Source organism: Stegastes partitus, unplaced genomic scaffold (genome assembly GCF_000690725.1).
Source record: "Stegastes partitus isolate 25-593 unplaced genomic scaffold, Stegastes_partitus-1.0.2 Scaffold708, whole genome shotgun sequence".
Lineage (NCBI taxonomy): Eukaryota > Metazoa > Chordata > Actinopteri > Pomacentridae > Stegastes > Stegastes partitus.
The window spans coordinates 1-17325 of record NW_007578439.1 but is presented as its reverse complement, the minus strand read 5'-3'; the positions used below and the strand labels follow the sequence as shown (position 1 = coordinate 17325).

Here is a 17325-nt window from a genome sequence, read left to right as displayed (position 1 = left end):
TACTACTACTACTAATAATAATAATAATAATAATAATAATAATAATAATAATAATAATGAAATTAAAGTCCTGGATAAATGTACGTCTTTGCAGAGTTTTTCTTATTCCAACAGCACCATCGATCATCATTATCTTTAACATTTCTTCATTTCATTGCCAGCAGCTCCAATCAGCGGCTCCTCTCCGGGTTTGGGTCAGGCAGCGGGCTCTGATTGGACGCCGGCGCAGGGCTCCGCTGTCAGGTGATGCAGCTCCAGCCACTGCTCTCTTCCATGTCTCCTCCGTGTGGAGAAATCGCTGGTCTCTCAACCCGGATGCTGTGCCATAACTATTGATAATTTCGCCCAGTGCGCAGCGCTGTGGGCAGAGCAAGGGGGCGGAAATCTCCCTGTACCCTTGAAGCGGACAGCTCCCAGCGGATACACACGCTCCACACCGCCGGGGCTCCTTGCATCCGTACCGGGGGAGGGTCAGGTGGAGCCGCCACGCTAAAAGGGCTCCTGCAAGAAGATCGTGACCACAGAAAAAAAAAAAAAAAAGGGGGTGAGGAAGGAGGAGGAAAAAGAGGGGAGGAGAAGAGCATCAGTACAGAGAGAGAGATGGCGGAGTGCGGGCGGAAGGCGCTGTCTCTCCTGGAAGCGGCCCGCTCCCGGTACGAGAGCCTGCAGATATCCGACGACGTGTTCGGCGAGTCCGGGGATGACAGCAGCGACAATCCCTTCTACAGCACCTCCGGAGACTCCGACTCGGACAACTACATAGCCGAGGTAGGCGAGGAGGAGCAGCAGCAGCATCAGCATCAGCACCACCACCACCACCAGAAACGGGCTGAGAAGGAGAGCGGGCACAGCGGGGGAGCAGGTGGTGGCACCGGCGGGGGCAGCGGCGCGGCCGGTCCCCCGGGCTCCCTGTCCCGGAGCCAGGCAGAGGAGGAGGGCTGGACGGAGACTCTGCAGGATGTCACGGTGCCGCCGTACAAAGAGACATATGGTGAGACGTGATGCACGACAAGATGAATAAGGTCATTTGTGCAGCAGGGGAGGAATTGCCCGTAGCTGGGAAGTGATTGGAAAAGACAATAGTGCAGGTTTTTGCCCCAAACAGCTCACAAATAGGCTGTGATGCTTGTTTCAGTTCCATCTTGTTGTGTGTGTGCGTCCTCCCTGTGCTTGGTGTGACAGAGAGAAGCATGACACTGCAATGTTAATTGCTGTATTAAGTTGATGGCAAACGTTTAGCCTTTGATACTTCACCCCTTGGTGCTGTGCCACACATGCTGCCTTGTGTGTGCTCATGTTGCAGGGAGACATGCTGTTTCATTTAGAGAAACAGCAGGATGTCCTCCCAGCCTCTGCACACATATACATGCACATGATATTGTGTATGTATGCAGGAAAAAAAAAAAAGCACAAATCATGATTTTGGTTGCACACTTTCACTTGGATTGTTTGTATGTGCAAACAGGAGACGTGTGTGTGGTAGTTGGATAACAGCGTGCACCCACACTGCTCTGTCTTCCATCCTGTCAATCTGTCTGTCTCTCAAGTACAGCTTTTTTTTTTTTTTAAATCTATTTATCCATCAGCAAGTCCAGGAAGTGGAGCTTGGGTTTGTAGTTTTGCTTTGCTTGGATTTGTCCCCTTCCTGTAGTGTTTTCTGCCTGAGCTGAAGCAAAGGCGATCGGTGGGGATGCCGTCCTGCACGATGCAAAAAATATTTTGTGTATGTATGCAGAATAAATGCAAGATTTTTCTCCCAGATTTTGGTTGCACACATTCCCTTCCATTGTTTGTGTGCAAACAGGAGACATCTGTGCAATCGTGACAGTCAAACAACAGCGTGCACCCACACTGCTGTCTTTCTTCTTCTACCCTGTCAATCTGTCTGTCTCTTTAGTACAGTTTTTAGATCTATTTATGTATCAATAAGTCCAAGGGGGTGGAGGTTTTGTAGTGCAGTACCTTCTGTTAGCCTTTTTTTTTCTTTCTCGGATTTGCCCCCTCTTTCCGGTGTTTTCTGCCTCAGCTGAAGCAAAGGCGATCAGCTGGGGGGTGCCATCCTGTATCCACCGTGACATGTTGCACACTTGGAGGTGAACCAGCAATATGGTTTGGAGCAGATATGGAGCAGAGCGAGCCCCAGTCTGCTCACACACAACCCGGGAACTCACTTGCACAGTTCGATTGAAAGCACCAGCGCAAAATTAGATAAAAAATGCTCGGAAAGTAAGTGCAGTGCATTGGGTGTGTGCAAAGAGGATTTGTTCTGCAAGCTGCTCCGGCGTACTCCTCCTCGGGAAGTTAAAATAAAAAGAACACAAATGATTGGTTTTTGATTGTGTGCTGTTGGAGCTGTGAGGTTCAAGCTGGTAGAACAGGACACAGAAATACAGAATAGCTCTTTTTTTTGAGGCCTAATTATTCAGCTAGATTCTGTAATCCTTTGGAAGAATCCAGCCTGAGGAAGTAGCAGTGCCTGTTTTATTCATCCCAAAATCATTTCTGTGCTTAGCTGGGGTACCACAAGAGGCTCTTCGGCGAGACAAAGACCTACAGGATGTCTTGTACTCACTTCCTGTACTGTCCAGCTCTATTTGGCTGCTGTTGACTTAAGCTAGGGCGGCAGCAGGTGTGTCTGTCTTCTTTGCGTAGTGTGTGGTCCGATTTGCGAAAATGCAGCTGGTGTCTGTTTGCACAGCGAGTACGTGTGTGTGTTCCCGTCATCCTGTATCAGGGTTGAGATGATTAAGAGCTGCCTGGATGTAGTACCGCCAGAGAGCATAATCACACTTCACACCTCGAGTAGCCAAGACTGTCCCCAGATTTAATCAGCCTGAGCGGGCGAAGACCGTCTCCATCCTGAGCATCAGCATATCAACATAAATACAGTATGTGTCTCCACAGATTTTAATGGCAAGGGGGAAGCTGCATAAGCCAGATGAGGTTTCCACTAAGCCTGATTGTGATACTCAGTGATATTTTTATCACGTGTCTGAATTTCTCTACCTTGCCCGCCTGTCTGGCTGTCTTTTTGTCGCTCGGCCGTCTGTCTCCCTGCCCATTTCTCTGTCTGTCAGCGTGCTGACACAGACACACTGTGGATGTGACAGCTCCACTCTTTGGACATTGTGCGCCCCGTACATAAATCATCAGCCGCTGTCAGAAATCATCCAATCAACCTCGCACACAACTCTCAGAGACTCCGTTTGTACCTACGGCAAGCAGGTCATCCTCGAAACAGGTGCAGGGTTTTGCAGCCATGCTGGCTTTTTGGCTCGCACAAAAACGCGGTTTACACAAAGTCGGGTCAGTCGGCGGTGTGTTATCTTGGTGGCAGCGTGAGGCCGTTTCCTCCCGCAGTGTGAGTTGCGAAGGACCAGGCCGAGGATTATGAAGCATACATCCACATCTTAGATTATATAACCACCTTATCGTGATGTTGAAGGGAATTAAAGAGCTATTTATGCATTCACTTTGATGAGCGTGCCTGACAGATTACTGCTACTGTCCATATGCCAGTTCATCTGTCTGACACTGGATTTCTAACTGGCTCTCCTGTTTGCGTGTTGCCACTTAGCACAGTTAGACACAATATTCTCATTTAAGTGTCAGTTTGACTATTTTTAACATGCTCTAGTTCGAAAAGTGAAAAAACAGGACACAGATTTCAAATGACACAAACTGAGGATTCTGTTTATATCACAGATGAAGCATGACCCGTAAAATGCTGCAGAAATCATATCATACCGTCATTGTTTAGCTTTTTGAGACAAAGCTGCTCCACTTTGATATCTTTTTTTTTTATTTCAAAAACAGAACATTTAAGGATTTTGAGCTTTTAAATGGGAAATTGTTGGATTATCCCACTGCCTGCATGTGCTTTTAAATCGTACTAACCGTATTTAGCATCGTGCACAAGAGGTTTTTCTGACTTGATGCATTGCAGTAGATCATTTTTAGCATGTCATGTGTCCCACTGGCATCGATTGACATCAAAAAAAGTTGTCTCAGAAAACCCTTTTAGCCAAGATAGTTGGAATCGTTGCGCTCTCTCTCTCTCTTCCACTAAAAACTGAGCTTAGTGCATGTTTAGTCTACGCAAAGGATTTATCCACTGCAAGCACACGTAATCTGTAAATCCATGGCTATAAAAGCTCTACCAGGCAGATGTTTATCCCCCGACAATAGAAACTGCTGCAACTGCTGATGATCGTCGTCAGGGATTATACCTGCGTCTGTGAGTTCAACGTAGGTGGACTTCTGGAATGAATAATGTGGGGAAATTAATATTTTAAAGCTTCCCATGTAGACTAACATCAGCCAATATTAGTGGATTGAAAGAAGAAGATTTATGTAAATGTTTCATCCAGTTTTTTTTTTTTTCCAGAGTGATATAGGCTGGACTGAGCTGGCAGGAGCTGTATCAAGCATAATCTATGGAGGAAGGGTGTATTTGCTCAGCAGCAGATGAAACAGTTCCATTATCCATAAAAATGATGAGTCCTTCCTCAGGTTGTATTTTTGGCTTCCTACAGAGACGAGCTGAGGTGAATCATTTTGCCTCAGCGGACCCTCAGTCTGAACGTCTGATGTTTTTTTATTGAGTAGTGGCCTGGAAGTCATGCTGGATTTTACATTCAGCTTTCAGGGCTAATGGGATGCAAATGAGGGGATTTTGAGCTGTGCCCCAGCTACTTCCGCCGTCTTGTCCGCGGGCGTCAACCGTGTGGGTGCGCTTGTACTCCACTCAGTCTTCTTCTTTTTTTGCGCTCCTCGTCTCGTCCTCCTCCACACTTTGACGGTGTATCATTAATGGTAAAGTCTTGTGCGAGCTTTCTTTAACTCGAGATTAAAAGACCGAAGCAAAAGTCCGCTGTTGTTTCAGGTTGCAGCTCTGTAGAGAACGGACAGAGAGAGAGTGAAAACCTTGTTCGCAGATAATGAGATCGCACTGTTCAATTAAGCCTGAAGTTGTTCTGCTCGACGTCCAAATTCCCTCTCACGGATCCAACAACATCAGAGAAAATCTCTAATTTACAAGCACAAACACAGGCCAGCCACTGCATTGTGTATTGACTGTGTGGATTCGATGCAAATGCTGAAAGCTTACACACGGCGAGGCTCTAAATGGGATGTAAATGTCATTTTCCACTAAACTGGGGATGAAAATATCAATGGAAGGTTCAGCGAGTAGGCTTTAGGTGGATCTCTGGGCAGAAATGGAATGTAATATTCATGATTATATTTTCATTAGTGCTGAATCACCAGACAGTAACAATCGTTGGGTATTCATTAGCTTAGAGAGAGCCATTTATATCTGCAGAGGGTCTTCTTCCATGATGTCCTCTGTGCTTCTACAGCAGCCTGGAAAGGACAAACCAAACATTAGGTGGCTGGAACTCACAGGGTGTTGCAACGAGTGCAGGGAAACTGTGGCGCATAGTGGTGCCTGGATGTAACTCTAGATCCATGAGCACGAGGGAAATAAAGCAATGAAGGGTTGATGTTAGAATATAGGGTGGCGTTAGAAGGAAGAAGACTGCAACTGAACGCTGAAGACATAAGGAGGGTAAAATAAAATGCTGCTTGTTGTCCTCTCGAAGTTTAAGCAATCAACGTTTGTCTTCTCTGAGTTTAAGAAATCAGTGTCAAGACCAGCAGTTTTTCAGCTCAAGTACCAACCTGGAGTTTTTTTCTCCCTTGAAAATGTCCCTGAAAGCGGTTCCAAAAGGGCAGTTTTTGTGGTCGGAACAAGCTCAAGCATTGGAAAACGGCCTTTTGGCTTGAGAGAGTTTTCAGCAGCCACCGTAGATTCTCTTACACGCTTGGAAGGACGAGGTGAGGGGTATTTATTAGGTTTCCGTCTGTGACATCACTGCTAAAAGGCCAGTAAATCCTACAGACTGCTCCTTTAAAGGAAGCTTGACCAAGTTAGACCTCTCAACATTTCTTGTTGGTTTGATCACCACATCCCTCTCAGGAGCATCTGTTTACTGATGCAGACGTTTGAACCTCTAATGCTGTTTTAATCATTTCTCTGTTGCTTATTTTGCCCTTCATCTCTTACCTTTAACACCATCAGCCTTTCATCCATTACCTATTGTTAGTAACTGCTATTATTTCAGCTGTTTTCTTATTTTATCCCTTACTGTTTAAAGCTGTTTAACCACACTTTAAGGCAGCTGTTTTAGTCATTTCTCCATTTAGCAAACAAGCCGCGTGCTCGTTAATGTACACTCCCTACACATGTTCATTTGCTCCAGACGGCTCCGTATAAGGATCCCTATTTCCTTAAGCTCCAGTTTTAATTGCGGGATTGTCAAACTACTGGAGCTTTTATGTGTAGATGTGCAGATGTACAAATGCACCCAGCTGGAGACAAACTGCAGGAGTTCGTTATGGAGAACGTAGTGTGTGTTTGCAAAATCCACATATTTTGATGAATCCATTATTTGGGTAAAAAGTTAAACGCTACAGTTTAAACGGCACCATCTCTCGCTTAATTGACAGACTTCACATGTCTCTCAGTCACGACTCGACTACGTTAGAACATGATTTTGACTCATTGCCTGCCACGACGCTAAAGCAAGAAGACACTGAGACCTTCCGCGAGCGTAAAAACGCCACGCCGTGACAAGCGTCACAGTGTGGTGGCTGTCATGTCGTGTAAACTTTCTAGCTGCTGCCCAGGGCTCCTGACATTTATACCAAAAGCTGCTGTTGCTGATTCACAAATAAGCCCAGCGATTATGTTGCGTGTGAACTGTAGTACATTCTCAATGCAATTAAAGACCCTATTTAAGGGATGTTTTCTCTGTTTCTGTTTCCACTTCTTCCTTTGAGATGACAGTGTAATTTATGTAAGCAAGAAACAGTTTGTATGCATCCCACGCAGCCCCGACAAAGACAGCTCTACAAAGTCACATTTTATTGTGTCTTATGGTGTCAAGTGAAAGCTTTTATTCAGCAAAGTCAATCAAACTGAAGGCCAGGCACCAAAGTTTAAAACCGGGAGTAAGTGACAATTGTATCTGTGAGTTAACCCATATGGGACTCCGTGTCTGTCAACACGTCCAGTTTTCTTCGTCGTAATATTTCTCTTTTACTTCTTTTGCTGATCCAGGCCCCGCTCAGAAGATGCCGGCCACTGCCACAGCCTTGGACTTCTTCCAGCTCTTCGTCCCGGACAACTGCATCCAAAACATGGTCACCCAGACCAACATGTACGCCAAGAAATTTCAGGAGCGCTTCGGCTCGGACGAGGGCTGGCGTCCCGTCACCGCCCAGGAGATGAAGGCGTTCCTGGGCTTCGTCACCTCCACCAGCGTGCACCGCTGCGAGTCGGTGCTCAGCATCTGGAGCTCGGGCTTCTTCAGCAACCGGAGCATCGCCCTGAAGATGAGCCAGGCGCGTTTCGAGAAGATCCTCAAGTACTTCCACATCGTGGCTTTCCGGCCGTCGCAGGGGAGCAACCAGGGCCTCTACAAGATCCAGCCCTTCCTGGACTCGCTGCAGCAGTCGTTCAGCTGCACCTTCAGACCCTCGCAGACACAGGTGTGTACAGAACTGCAGCTTGTGATAGTTTTTGATCACTAGGTGCAACCTTATACATACATACATGCATATCTGATTCTCTCACCTACTTCACCAAACTGCAGCATCAGCAGTATGTTTCAGTGGATATTGTGCTTTCTATTAGCTGACACCAGAACCCTCTTGTTTTCAGGGGTTTGCACACTATAACAGCACAGTTGGCATTAATATAAGATCTCATTACCTGCCTCGTGATCCATGAAATGTGAGAAATCTTTTAGCAACTTTCACAGTTTTCTCCATGCTTAATGGTTGTCAGTGTAGACAGTATTTCACTAATTGCCCAGCTACTCTGTAAAGCCAAAATGTAAAGAAATTACCTTGAAGCAGGTTGAAATAGCCCCTCATAGGAGTCTGAGTTTGGAAACCATCTGCACAGCAAGTATCTGGGAAAGTGCTCGTTTTTTAACAGCAGACTTCAACTTGTTTTCACTGTATGCATTAGATCCACATTTATGCAACTGGGGCAGTGGAGCGCCAGCCTTACTTCTCTATTTTAGGTGGGTTGGACTTTTTTCCAACTCCTACAGCTCTTTACTTTTTTCTCTGGATGCATTGCTTCTTTTTTTTTTGCAAGGATCCACAAACGGCTTCAAATCAAACCAGTGCTTCCATATCGTTGTTGGGCTCTCGTCCAACTAGGTTTTTTGCATAATCTGTATGTGATGGCTAAAAAAAGAAAACAGTAAAGACGAAAAAAGGCACTGAGATCAGAGCATGCAATTTGCTTTTCATTCTCCACATTGTCTCAACTTTTGCAACAAGGATCGGTTTCTGATGAGAGGATGCAGCTTTGCTTCCACTTCATTCGAGGGTTTTTCCTCATTCAGCCAAACACTCTTCCGTAATAACAACAAACAAATTACACTTCATGTTTAGAAACTGGTCGGCAGGAGGGCGCCAGAGGTGGCTAATCATATTCTGGTGGCATATGTTGTCACCCCTGCAGCCACTGTCAAGCTCTTAAAAAATTAATGAAGTACTCTAAAGTCGTTGATTCATTTGCTTTTGGTGCGTCGGGCGCATGAGTGCTATAACATCATCGTCTTTGTGAAATATGATGCCGGCGCTGTGATGCATCGGGGAATACAGGCTCCCAGCAGCAATCCCCTCACATCTAATTGAGATTTGTAATTTTATTTCTTTGGTGAGTAACTGGTGTGCGGGTGAAATGTACTTTTATGCTAAAATTCGCCATCCACTGAGATCTGAAAATGATAAAACTGATACAATGAGGACAGACCGACCGTCAGACAGCGTGTGTGTGTGTGTATGTGTGTGTGTGTGTGTGTGTGTGTGGTTTGCAGTGACAGGAAATATGTGTATCTAGGCCAGTTTGTTTTATCTGTTCGTTTTCGGTGCCAGGGGCAGAGATTGGTCCCAGATAGCGAGAGTGGCACAGACTGAAACTGTTGCTCCACAGACAATGGAAAACTAATCTGCTCATTTAGTGACTAGGCCTGTCACATTATTGCATAATCACCTGATGGCTGTTATTGGAGCTGACTGCGATCGCTTTGCATAATCGTTTTCATTAACCAGCTTGTAAACAGTCGCACGAAGCAGGAATGTCATATTTCAATCACCGTTTCCCCCCGTTATTTTCCGTTTCCCTTTTTCTGCTGCGATTTATTGCCACCGACCTCGAAGCTCTTAACTTCTAACGTTCGATCGACTGCATTTTGATGAGCATCTGTTGACATTAACATCACAATTAATTGTGAAGCTGCAGGCAAGCTGTGAGACCAATAGAGTTGATTTGTTGGGTGTGCAACAAGTCGAAGGTCTCAATATCGCTAAAATAGAAACAACAGAGGCATAAAATGAAGCCCAAAAAAACCTAAATGTTCATTTCAGTCATTTGTATGATAATTAATCGTCAACCAAGACTTCATGATCAGAAAAAGCCCGTTAGTGACTAATAATGTGAGAATGAAGGAATAAAATTGATGCAAAAAAATCACAATTTGACTTATCAATTAACCTGTTGTTTGTTTTACAGATTAATAAATGGATTATTTGATCTATAAAATGTCCAACAATAGTAAAAACTCTTAATAAGCCCAATTTAGTCCTGCAAATATCCTCATTTTAGAGGCAGTAAAAAGAAAAATGTCAGATATTTTTGCATTAAAAATGACTATTTTGATCCTCAAAACAGTAGCTGGTACATTTGCGCTGATCAACTAAGTAATTTATCCACAAATCACTTCAGCGAACAATAGGAGGAAGACGTGTTAACGCTAAACATGTGAGTCTCCGTGACTTGGAATTATCTCCCTCTTATTATTATTCATCATGTTTGTGTAAGCCACTGTGTGAACATGAGCGCTAACTTGCTAATAACATCGTGTTGGATATTAGCATTTTCAGTGTCAGTCTGGCAGTTTCGCAGTCGCTAAGATGATCTGTTCACACGGCTTCGTATTGATTAGCAAGTGCAAAATCTTTAAGAGTGCTTGTCGCGGGCCTCGACAAATGATCCCCGTAAGACAGTCGGCAGATAGATGGATTTTCCTCCGATGCAGGATGAACCAACCCATGCAAATGATGTGCTTCGAGCATACATGTACAAATGTGGCCACCTTGTTTTCAGCGGTTAGAATAAACCAAAGAGAACTGCAGTAACTTCCACTGTGCCCATTTGTTTAAGCTACAGGATGAAATATTTCATCAAAGACCATTGTGGTGAGGTGATGTCATCCACACAAAGGCGAGATAACCTTATTAATGATCAACGGGCATTATCCATAACTCAATATTTGACTAGGAAATGACTTGTTGCTATCTGTGCTGCAGCAGCACCGAGCTGCTGGTCACCCCTCACCTCCACTTCAGTCAAATCAGGGGTAGACACCGCAGGAAGAGAAATTTAAAATTCAAATATTTGCTGGGTGTTAATACATCTGCTTGTGTGGGTTTGATATCGTGAAAGTGTGCCAGTTTTTTGTTTTTGATCTGACCCGCAGCTGACTAAGAGAGCGAGCAGACCTGGGAAATAATAAATATACAAGCGGAAGGTGGCACAGTTCATCGAACTGAACTCTACGCATCGTGTTCAGCATTTTGTAAAAAAAATGCCTCCTTGAACCACATTAAGAAGAAGCTGCACTGGTGTCTTGGGGGAAACAACAATCCAAAATTCAAAAAAATGTGTGGGAAGTAAAGGAACGTTTTTTTTTTTTTTTTATGCATGTAAGAAGGAGGAACAAGCGATGTTTATGTAATCACTCATTATCCCATCATCAGAATCGCCACCGATCATTTTCCACCAGTTGCCTTATTGATTAACTGACTAATTGCTTCAGCCTCCTCTGTGTTGAAGCGCTCGTTTTATAGGTGGAGAATCATAAAAAATTCAACCGTGAGTCTCTGTTATATTTTTATGTGTGTTTAAATTTTAATCAATTCCCACCACATGCTTTGCAGATGGCAGAATGGCAGTTTTTTTGTGATTATTTCCCTGTCGCAGATTTATTTTTTCCTTTTTAGCCCCAGGGCCTATTGAATTTACTGTTTAAAGAAGTAATCACGTCTTTTTTTATATAAATGTATGACTTAAGACAAAGTTACAGCCATGCTTTGTATATTTTGATGCTTTTTTTTGTCTCTTTTGGTCAGAATACATGAGGGATTAGTTAAGGACAATGCACCAACAATAGACACGACAGAAAAAAAGAAGCGAAGCTGGTAAGGGAGGCATTGTTCAGAAGGGTTTTGCCGATGAAGCTGCACAGCTGAGAGCATGTTTCTGCTGAGAACAGTGTTTTTTTTTTTCCTAACTCACAGTATCACAAACACATACACGACTTGTGAGGATCTTCGATTGGCTGTGTTCTCCCTCTAACCCTGAGCTGTAATGTTACATCATTCACAATCTCACTCCTCACACAGAAAGCCTTGTTAAGGCCGGCTATTTTTCCCAGTAACACCTTTTGTACTTGTAACATGGTTACATAAAAAAAAAAAGAAAAGAAAAAAAATCCACTAAGACGAGTGTGCGGCATCGCTACATGTGTGTCTCCAGGTTCTTCACGAGCCCTTGATAGACGAGGACCCGGTGTTCATCACCACCTGCACGGAAAGAGAGCTGAGGAAGAGGAAGAAGAGGAAGTTCAGCCTCTGGGTTCGACAGTGCACCTCCACTGGATTCATCTGTCAGGTAGCCACACGTTTCTCAATAGGAGCCTGTTATATTGCTGCATTTAAGGTGAAAGATGGCAAATATCATCCAGCAGCGATCAGGAACACAAATGTTTCAGGTCGAGTGTGAGTTCAGCAGGAAGCAAGAGGGAGCGAAGAGATGAAAGTGAATAAAAATCAAAAAAATAACGAGTGTGTGTGTGTCTGCTTTGATTCTATTTTAATTTGCTGCTTTCAAACTTCACGGCAGAAATCTAATATTTTACATCAAAAATGCAAGACTGAACACTCCAGTCTGCCTGAAGTCAAGTCGAGAAGGCTTTCATGAAAACATCGGAGACTTTGATCTTCGCAAAAAATGTTCAAATCTCATTCTCAGGTTGTTGATGTTGCATCATTTTGCATTCAGCCTATTGCTTGTGCAAACTAAAAAAAAAGAAGCAAATCACTTTTCTGTTTTTATGCATCTGTGGGCTTTACATGCAGAAAATTGCGACGTTTGATATTAAAAATTGATCAGACTAATCTTGACATGAGCCTTCTGGGTAAAAGTATTGATTGTCAGTTTTTTTTCTTTTGATGTTGGAGAATGAAATAGCGACTGGTTCGGTGTTAGATCTGTGCTGTCACAGAGCTGCTCCGCTGACTAACAAATGCTACCCTTACTGCAACCTTCCACTCCTACACCGGTTGCTTATGTAACGCCACCGTTTCAGCCCAGCCCTGCAGGGGAAGTGACAGACCTGTTTAACTCTGGCCATTACAGAGGTCATTACAAAGGATGGAGAAATTAGGAGCCACATTTATCAAACTATTTTTATTTTATTTGTGCCGCATGCTGTCCAACGTGATTCTTTCTGAAATGCAGCTTGTTTTTGAACATTGTGCAGGTTTTCCATTTAGCCGCCCACACAGGCAGGCTCCCACCAGCATTAGTATTGGTATACTTGATAGGATGCATAATGCATTTACCCCCAATGACAGCTTGCTATGGTTTCATGCTTTTCAAGTTTGGAGGAGTCTCTCTCTCTCTCTGAGACTTCTGCTCCCTCGATGGAGGTGACTGGAATTTTGCTAAAGTGATGAAACAGGGCATTAAAAATTCAACATCAACACATCTTTCCGGAAACAGTGTCCTAGTTCCTCAGACGTATCACTGTTGTCAGAGGGAGGGTTGGAAGAAGGACCAAGTTTCCAGATGATAAAACTGAGATTTTTTATTTACTTTTTTGGGTTCAGGAGGTTATCTGCATGGTCTATGTTACCACCAACTCTTTAAACTATATCATAAAGTTCCTACACCTTTTGTTTTGTTGATTAAAGTATAAAAGGTATTTCTTGTTCCTTAAGTATTCTAGGAACCTCAACCCTTACCCTAACCAATGAGGACTGGGGTCTTTAGCTCAAAGTAGTACCAAGAAAGAAGGAGACCACAAACACACACACTTACAGTCGGGTCTGTAAATCCTTGGACAATGACACAATGTGCATAAACTAGCACGGTGGATTTGAATTAATACAATCAAAATGTGATTCTAGTGAAGACTTTCAGCTTTAATTTAAGGGCTTTTACAGATGAACCGTTATGCCATTTTTTTTACTCAGTTCCTCAATTCTCACAGACTCAAAAGAAATCGGACAACCTAATATAAGTATAAAAATAAGGATTATTTTTAATCCTTGGATGCAAATCCTTTGCCGTCGATGATTGCCTGAAAGTGTGCGACTCATGGACTTCACCAAATGCTGAGCTTCTGTTCTTGAGATGCCAGGCCTTTACTGTCGTCAACTTCAGCTGCTGCCTGTTTGTGGGTCTTCCTGCCTTCAGTTTAGTCAGTGAAAAGCAGCTCAGTTGGGCTGTGTGATGTGGCGTCCCTGGAGAATAAACAAGATGTCACCTGGCTGACAAATTTATTAGAAAACAGTACGCAGGATGAAGACAAAGTCAAAGAAGTGCCTCATGGGACGTAAACACGTTTAATATTTGATTCAGATAAAGGAAAAAAAAAAACCCCCATAAAACCTCTGGAAGGACAGCTGAGGACGGACAGAGAGACGTGGAATAAATACAAAAATAGCAGATTTATAGTATCCCGATGAGAAAATCACAGATTATAAACACATAAAGAAAATGACAGCTTCCAGATGTCACCAAACGGATATCTACCATGAAGACAAAGGAGTTGGACTACACAAACACACACGAGGCAAAACTCAAACACACCATTTGGACATTTCTAAACTCGAACACTTGATACAGTAACATGCACCCAGTCTCACACTCACATTACAAACAGAGTGATTTCTTGTTCATGTTTGAAACCGCACTCTGCAGCTTTGTGTAGATGTTTTGTGTTTTTTTTCTTGATGTGGGGTTTCAGCGTAAAATGACACGGCGTCTCTGCACAGTGTAAATGCACAGAGATCATAAGGCATCAAATAACACACGAAAAGCAAAAACTGCATAGCGTATCACATGAAATGACGTAAAAAACTGACTCCATTGGGTGATATCCGGCTGGAGAGTGAGCTACTGAAACATGTTAACCAGACTATAGGAGTAATTGGGCGAAATGCACAGGAATACAACATTGTAAATAAAAGGCCTTTTGCAGCACAGAATCCATAAATAGATTAATGTCAGGCATACGCCTTCATACACTGGCTGCAGGGGAAGTGTTTCCCTCTTTAGCCTGGATGTATGCCAGAGGAGCATTAGTGGATGGAAGAACAACCCCATCAGAATATTAATATGTCCTTTTTTTTTTTTTTTTTTGGAGTTGAATTGGTTTATATGGAATAATTAATCCAACCATTCATATATTTTCCTATAATCCCACATTTCCTGTGTAGAATAATGTGCAAGAAGTCTCACAGAGTCTGTCATCTGTAGCCATCATCCGTGATCCCATCCATTTAGCATCAGCACAGTCACGGCGACTGCAGCCATTTGGCAGTCGCTCGGTCTTTACCAGTCTGACGTGGGCCTCCACTGAGATCTTCTGCGTCTAAATGAATTGTGTCAAGGGGGAGAAAAGAAAAAAAAAAAAGAAAAAAATCTAAGAAATAAAATGAGTTAATGGAGCAAATCAATGAGATTCCATTAGCCAGCGCACCACACGCAGATACACAAAGAGCCACACACACACACAGACGTATGGACACTTGAACACCACTTAGTCTAATAGCTGTGGGTCCAACGTAGATGCCGGCTAATCAGGCTAATGCCGTTTATCAGCAGCAGAAAGCTGCAAAAAAGGGACACAGGACTGTTTGTGGGCGAAACATTTCTGACTGTTGGTGCTTGACAGTTCTTTGGAAGATGAAAGCTGCATCGTGTTTATTTTGAGACTTCCAGTGTCTTCATGTAGCAGCGAGTTGAGCTAAGATCCTGAAGAACGCATCTCAACAACTACACTTAGGACAATTTGAGCCTGATTAAAGCATCTAAACTTATCAGATTATGAGGACCTTCTTGTTCTCCGGAGGATTTAAACACTTTATCAGCTTTTTTTGCACCAATATTGCACCATAATGTCTTATATTTTCCCCTCTATCGTTGGAGGGCCTTTGTATGACTTTGTTAAAGCATCAACAGCAGACAGACAGAAGAGAGGAAGAAATGACACACAGCAAATGGGAAGCTGTGGTTGATAGTCGGTGCATTAACGATTTAAACCACAACCAGTTTATGGGCACTTTTTGCTGGTGTTACATTTTTACTCACTGTGGGTTCATTTTTCACTTCAATATAAAGTCCTGCACCTGTTTGGAAACAAGGTTATGATGCTGTACATGTTTTGAGGAGAAAAAAAGCAAATCCAAAGTTGAATTTCTTTACTTATTTATTCTACAGCAATTTAAAAAAAAAAAAGGGAATCCATATGTCAATTTTTCCAATTGTTCACAAGTGTTCCAATGAGAAAAAATTGAGAAAAAAATGACGGCTCTACATACAATAGATATTTTACTACATACATTTTTTTTCCCATCCTTGTCTCATATCTACTCTTCAGCGTGCAGTTCAGCCCAGTTTTCAGACAAAGGTTTCTGTCTCGTGACTCTTGGCTGCACCTGATCCAGTTTCCGGTTGTGCTCATTTTTAAATGAGAAATGTAGAAAAAAACACATTTATGATGACATGTTGTGATGTTAGGTTTAGATTTTGTTTACCAATGAAACAGCATGTCACAGCAAAGTTGAAAGTCAGATGATTATTTTTTATTTTTACAGTTTTAGGCTCTTATATTTGGTAGAATTTGGGAAATCTCTTGATAACAACTTGCCTTTCAAACTCACTGGAGAGTTTTGAGGTTCAGAGGGTTAAATTTCTGCACAATTTAGCCACAAATCATGCTAACTTTGCAAAACAACGTAATCTCAAGGTAAGATGTACAAGCTCTCTACAGCTTTCAGAACTAACAGAACTTTTCCTTTGGTCATTTCTAAAACTTGTCTCTGAATGCCACTGAAACTGAGAGAGTCACAGTGGCCACATTAGTAGGAAATGCACCAAATTAAAAGGCACCAAAATATTCCTTTATGCCCCAAGGATGCTTCACAATGTCATATTCAAACACCACATATTTTATTTTCCAGTCTGCACATTACTGATTGAATTCCTGCATTCTTGAGTCCAAGTAGATTTTGATTTGAGCAACTCTCTGGTCTTTTCTTTCGCCTCTTAAAGCCTCTGCTGAGAGAAAGTGAAAATCCTCAGGGTCACGTTTGATCCATGACACCATTTTGAGAACACTGTAGCCTCTAGAGGATCGCTGGATTTTCTAACCTAACGACAATAAAATGGTGAAAAAATAGAAAAAACCAAACTATGTTTGCTGGTTTTACATCCATGTTATCTCCATTTCCTGTCTCCATCCGCCCAACCCTGCAGATCTCGGTCCACCTAAAGGATTGCCAGGGTACGGATGGTTTGGCCACCTTGAAGAACAAACCTCAGCTCCACAGCCTCGTGGCCAAGCAGCTGTGCCAGAACATCTCCGGCAGGAACACCATCATCTTCACCGGGCCGTCCATCACGAGCCTCAGCCTCTTCTCTGAATTCAGCAAACAAGGTGCACAGAACAAGTTGCAGCAGCAGATATTCACTGGTCCTCCTCCTCCTCTGTCATCTCTTGTCATCTCCTTCTCCCTCGTTTTTCTGATTTGTTGTAGAAATTGTAATCTCGTTCCTCATCTCCGTCGCTCCCCCCTCCTCCTGTTTTGCATTTTTTATTTGTCTATTTATTTTTAATGATAGTATGATGATAGCGTCCCCGGGCTAAAAAGCACGGAGAGGACGACGGGCTGTTCCATTTCAGCTTCAGATGAGAAATGTCATTTTCTGTTTTTTTTTGCTCGAGCATTTTTGCCCAAACATGCCCTTATTGTGTTTTATTTAACATTTCAACCCTGAAATCACATTTTCTTGTAGCAAATCTATTCATCTCTTTTTAATCCAAATCAATGAGGTGCAAGAATGCCGTAGGTTCAAGTGTTAGTTTCTGAGCAGCTTTATTCTGCTTCATTACTAAATGTTTACACTCATGACTTGAAAATCTCTTCACCAAGCAGGAATTATTCCACTGT

General features: G+C 43.0%; 1 protein-coding gene across 1 annotated transcript; it reads left to right on the top strand.

Moving 5' to 3' along the window:
- Positions 1 to 600: 600 nt before the first annotated feature.
- pgbd5 (piggyBac transposable element derived 5) lies at positions 601 to 16811 on the top strand (the record flags this gene model as incomplete). The annotated part of the gene is made up of 4 exons (XM_008291007.1): positions 601 to 991; positions 7124 to 7554; positions 11621 to 11755; positions 16631 to 16811. Coding segments are annotated over exons 1-4 (1138 nt in total), but the record flags the coding sequence as incomplete, so codon positions are not given.
- Positions 16812 to 17325: the final 514 nt, after the last annotated feature.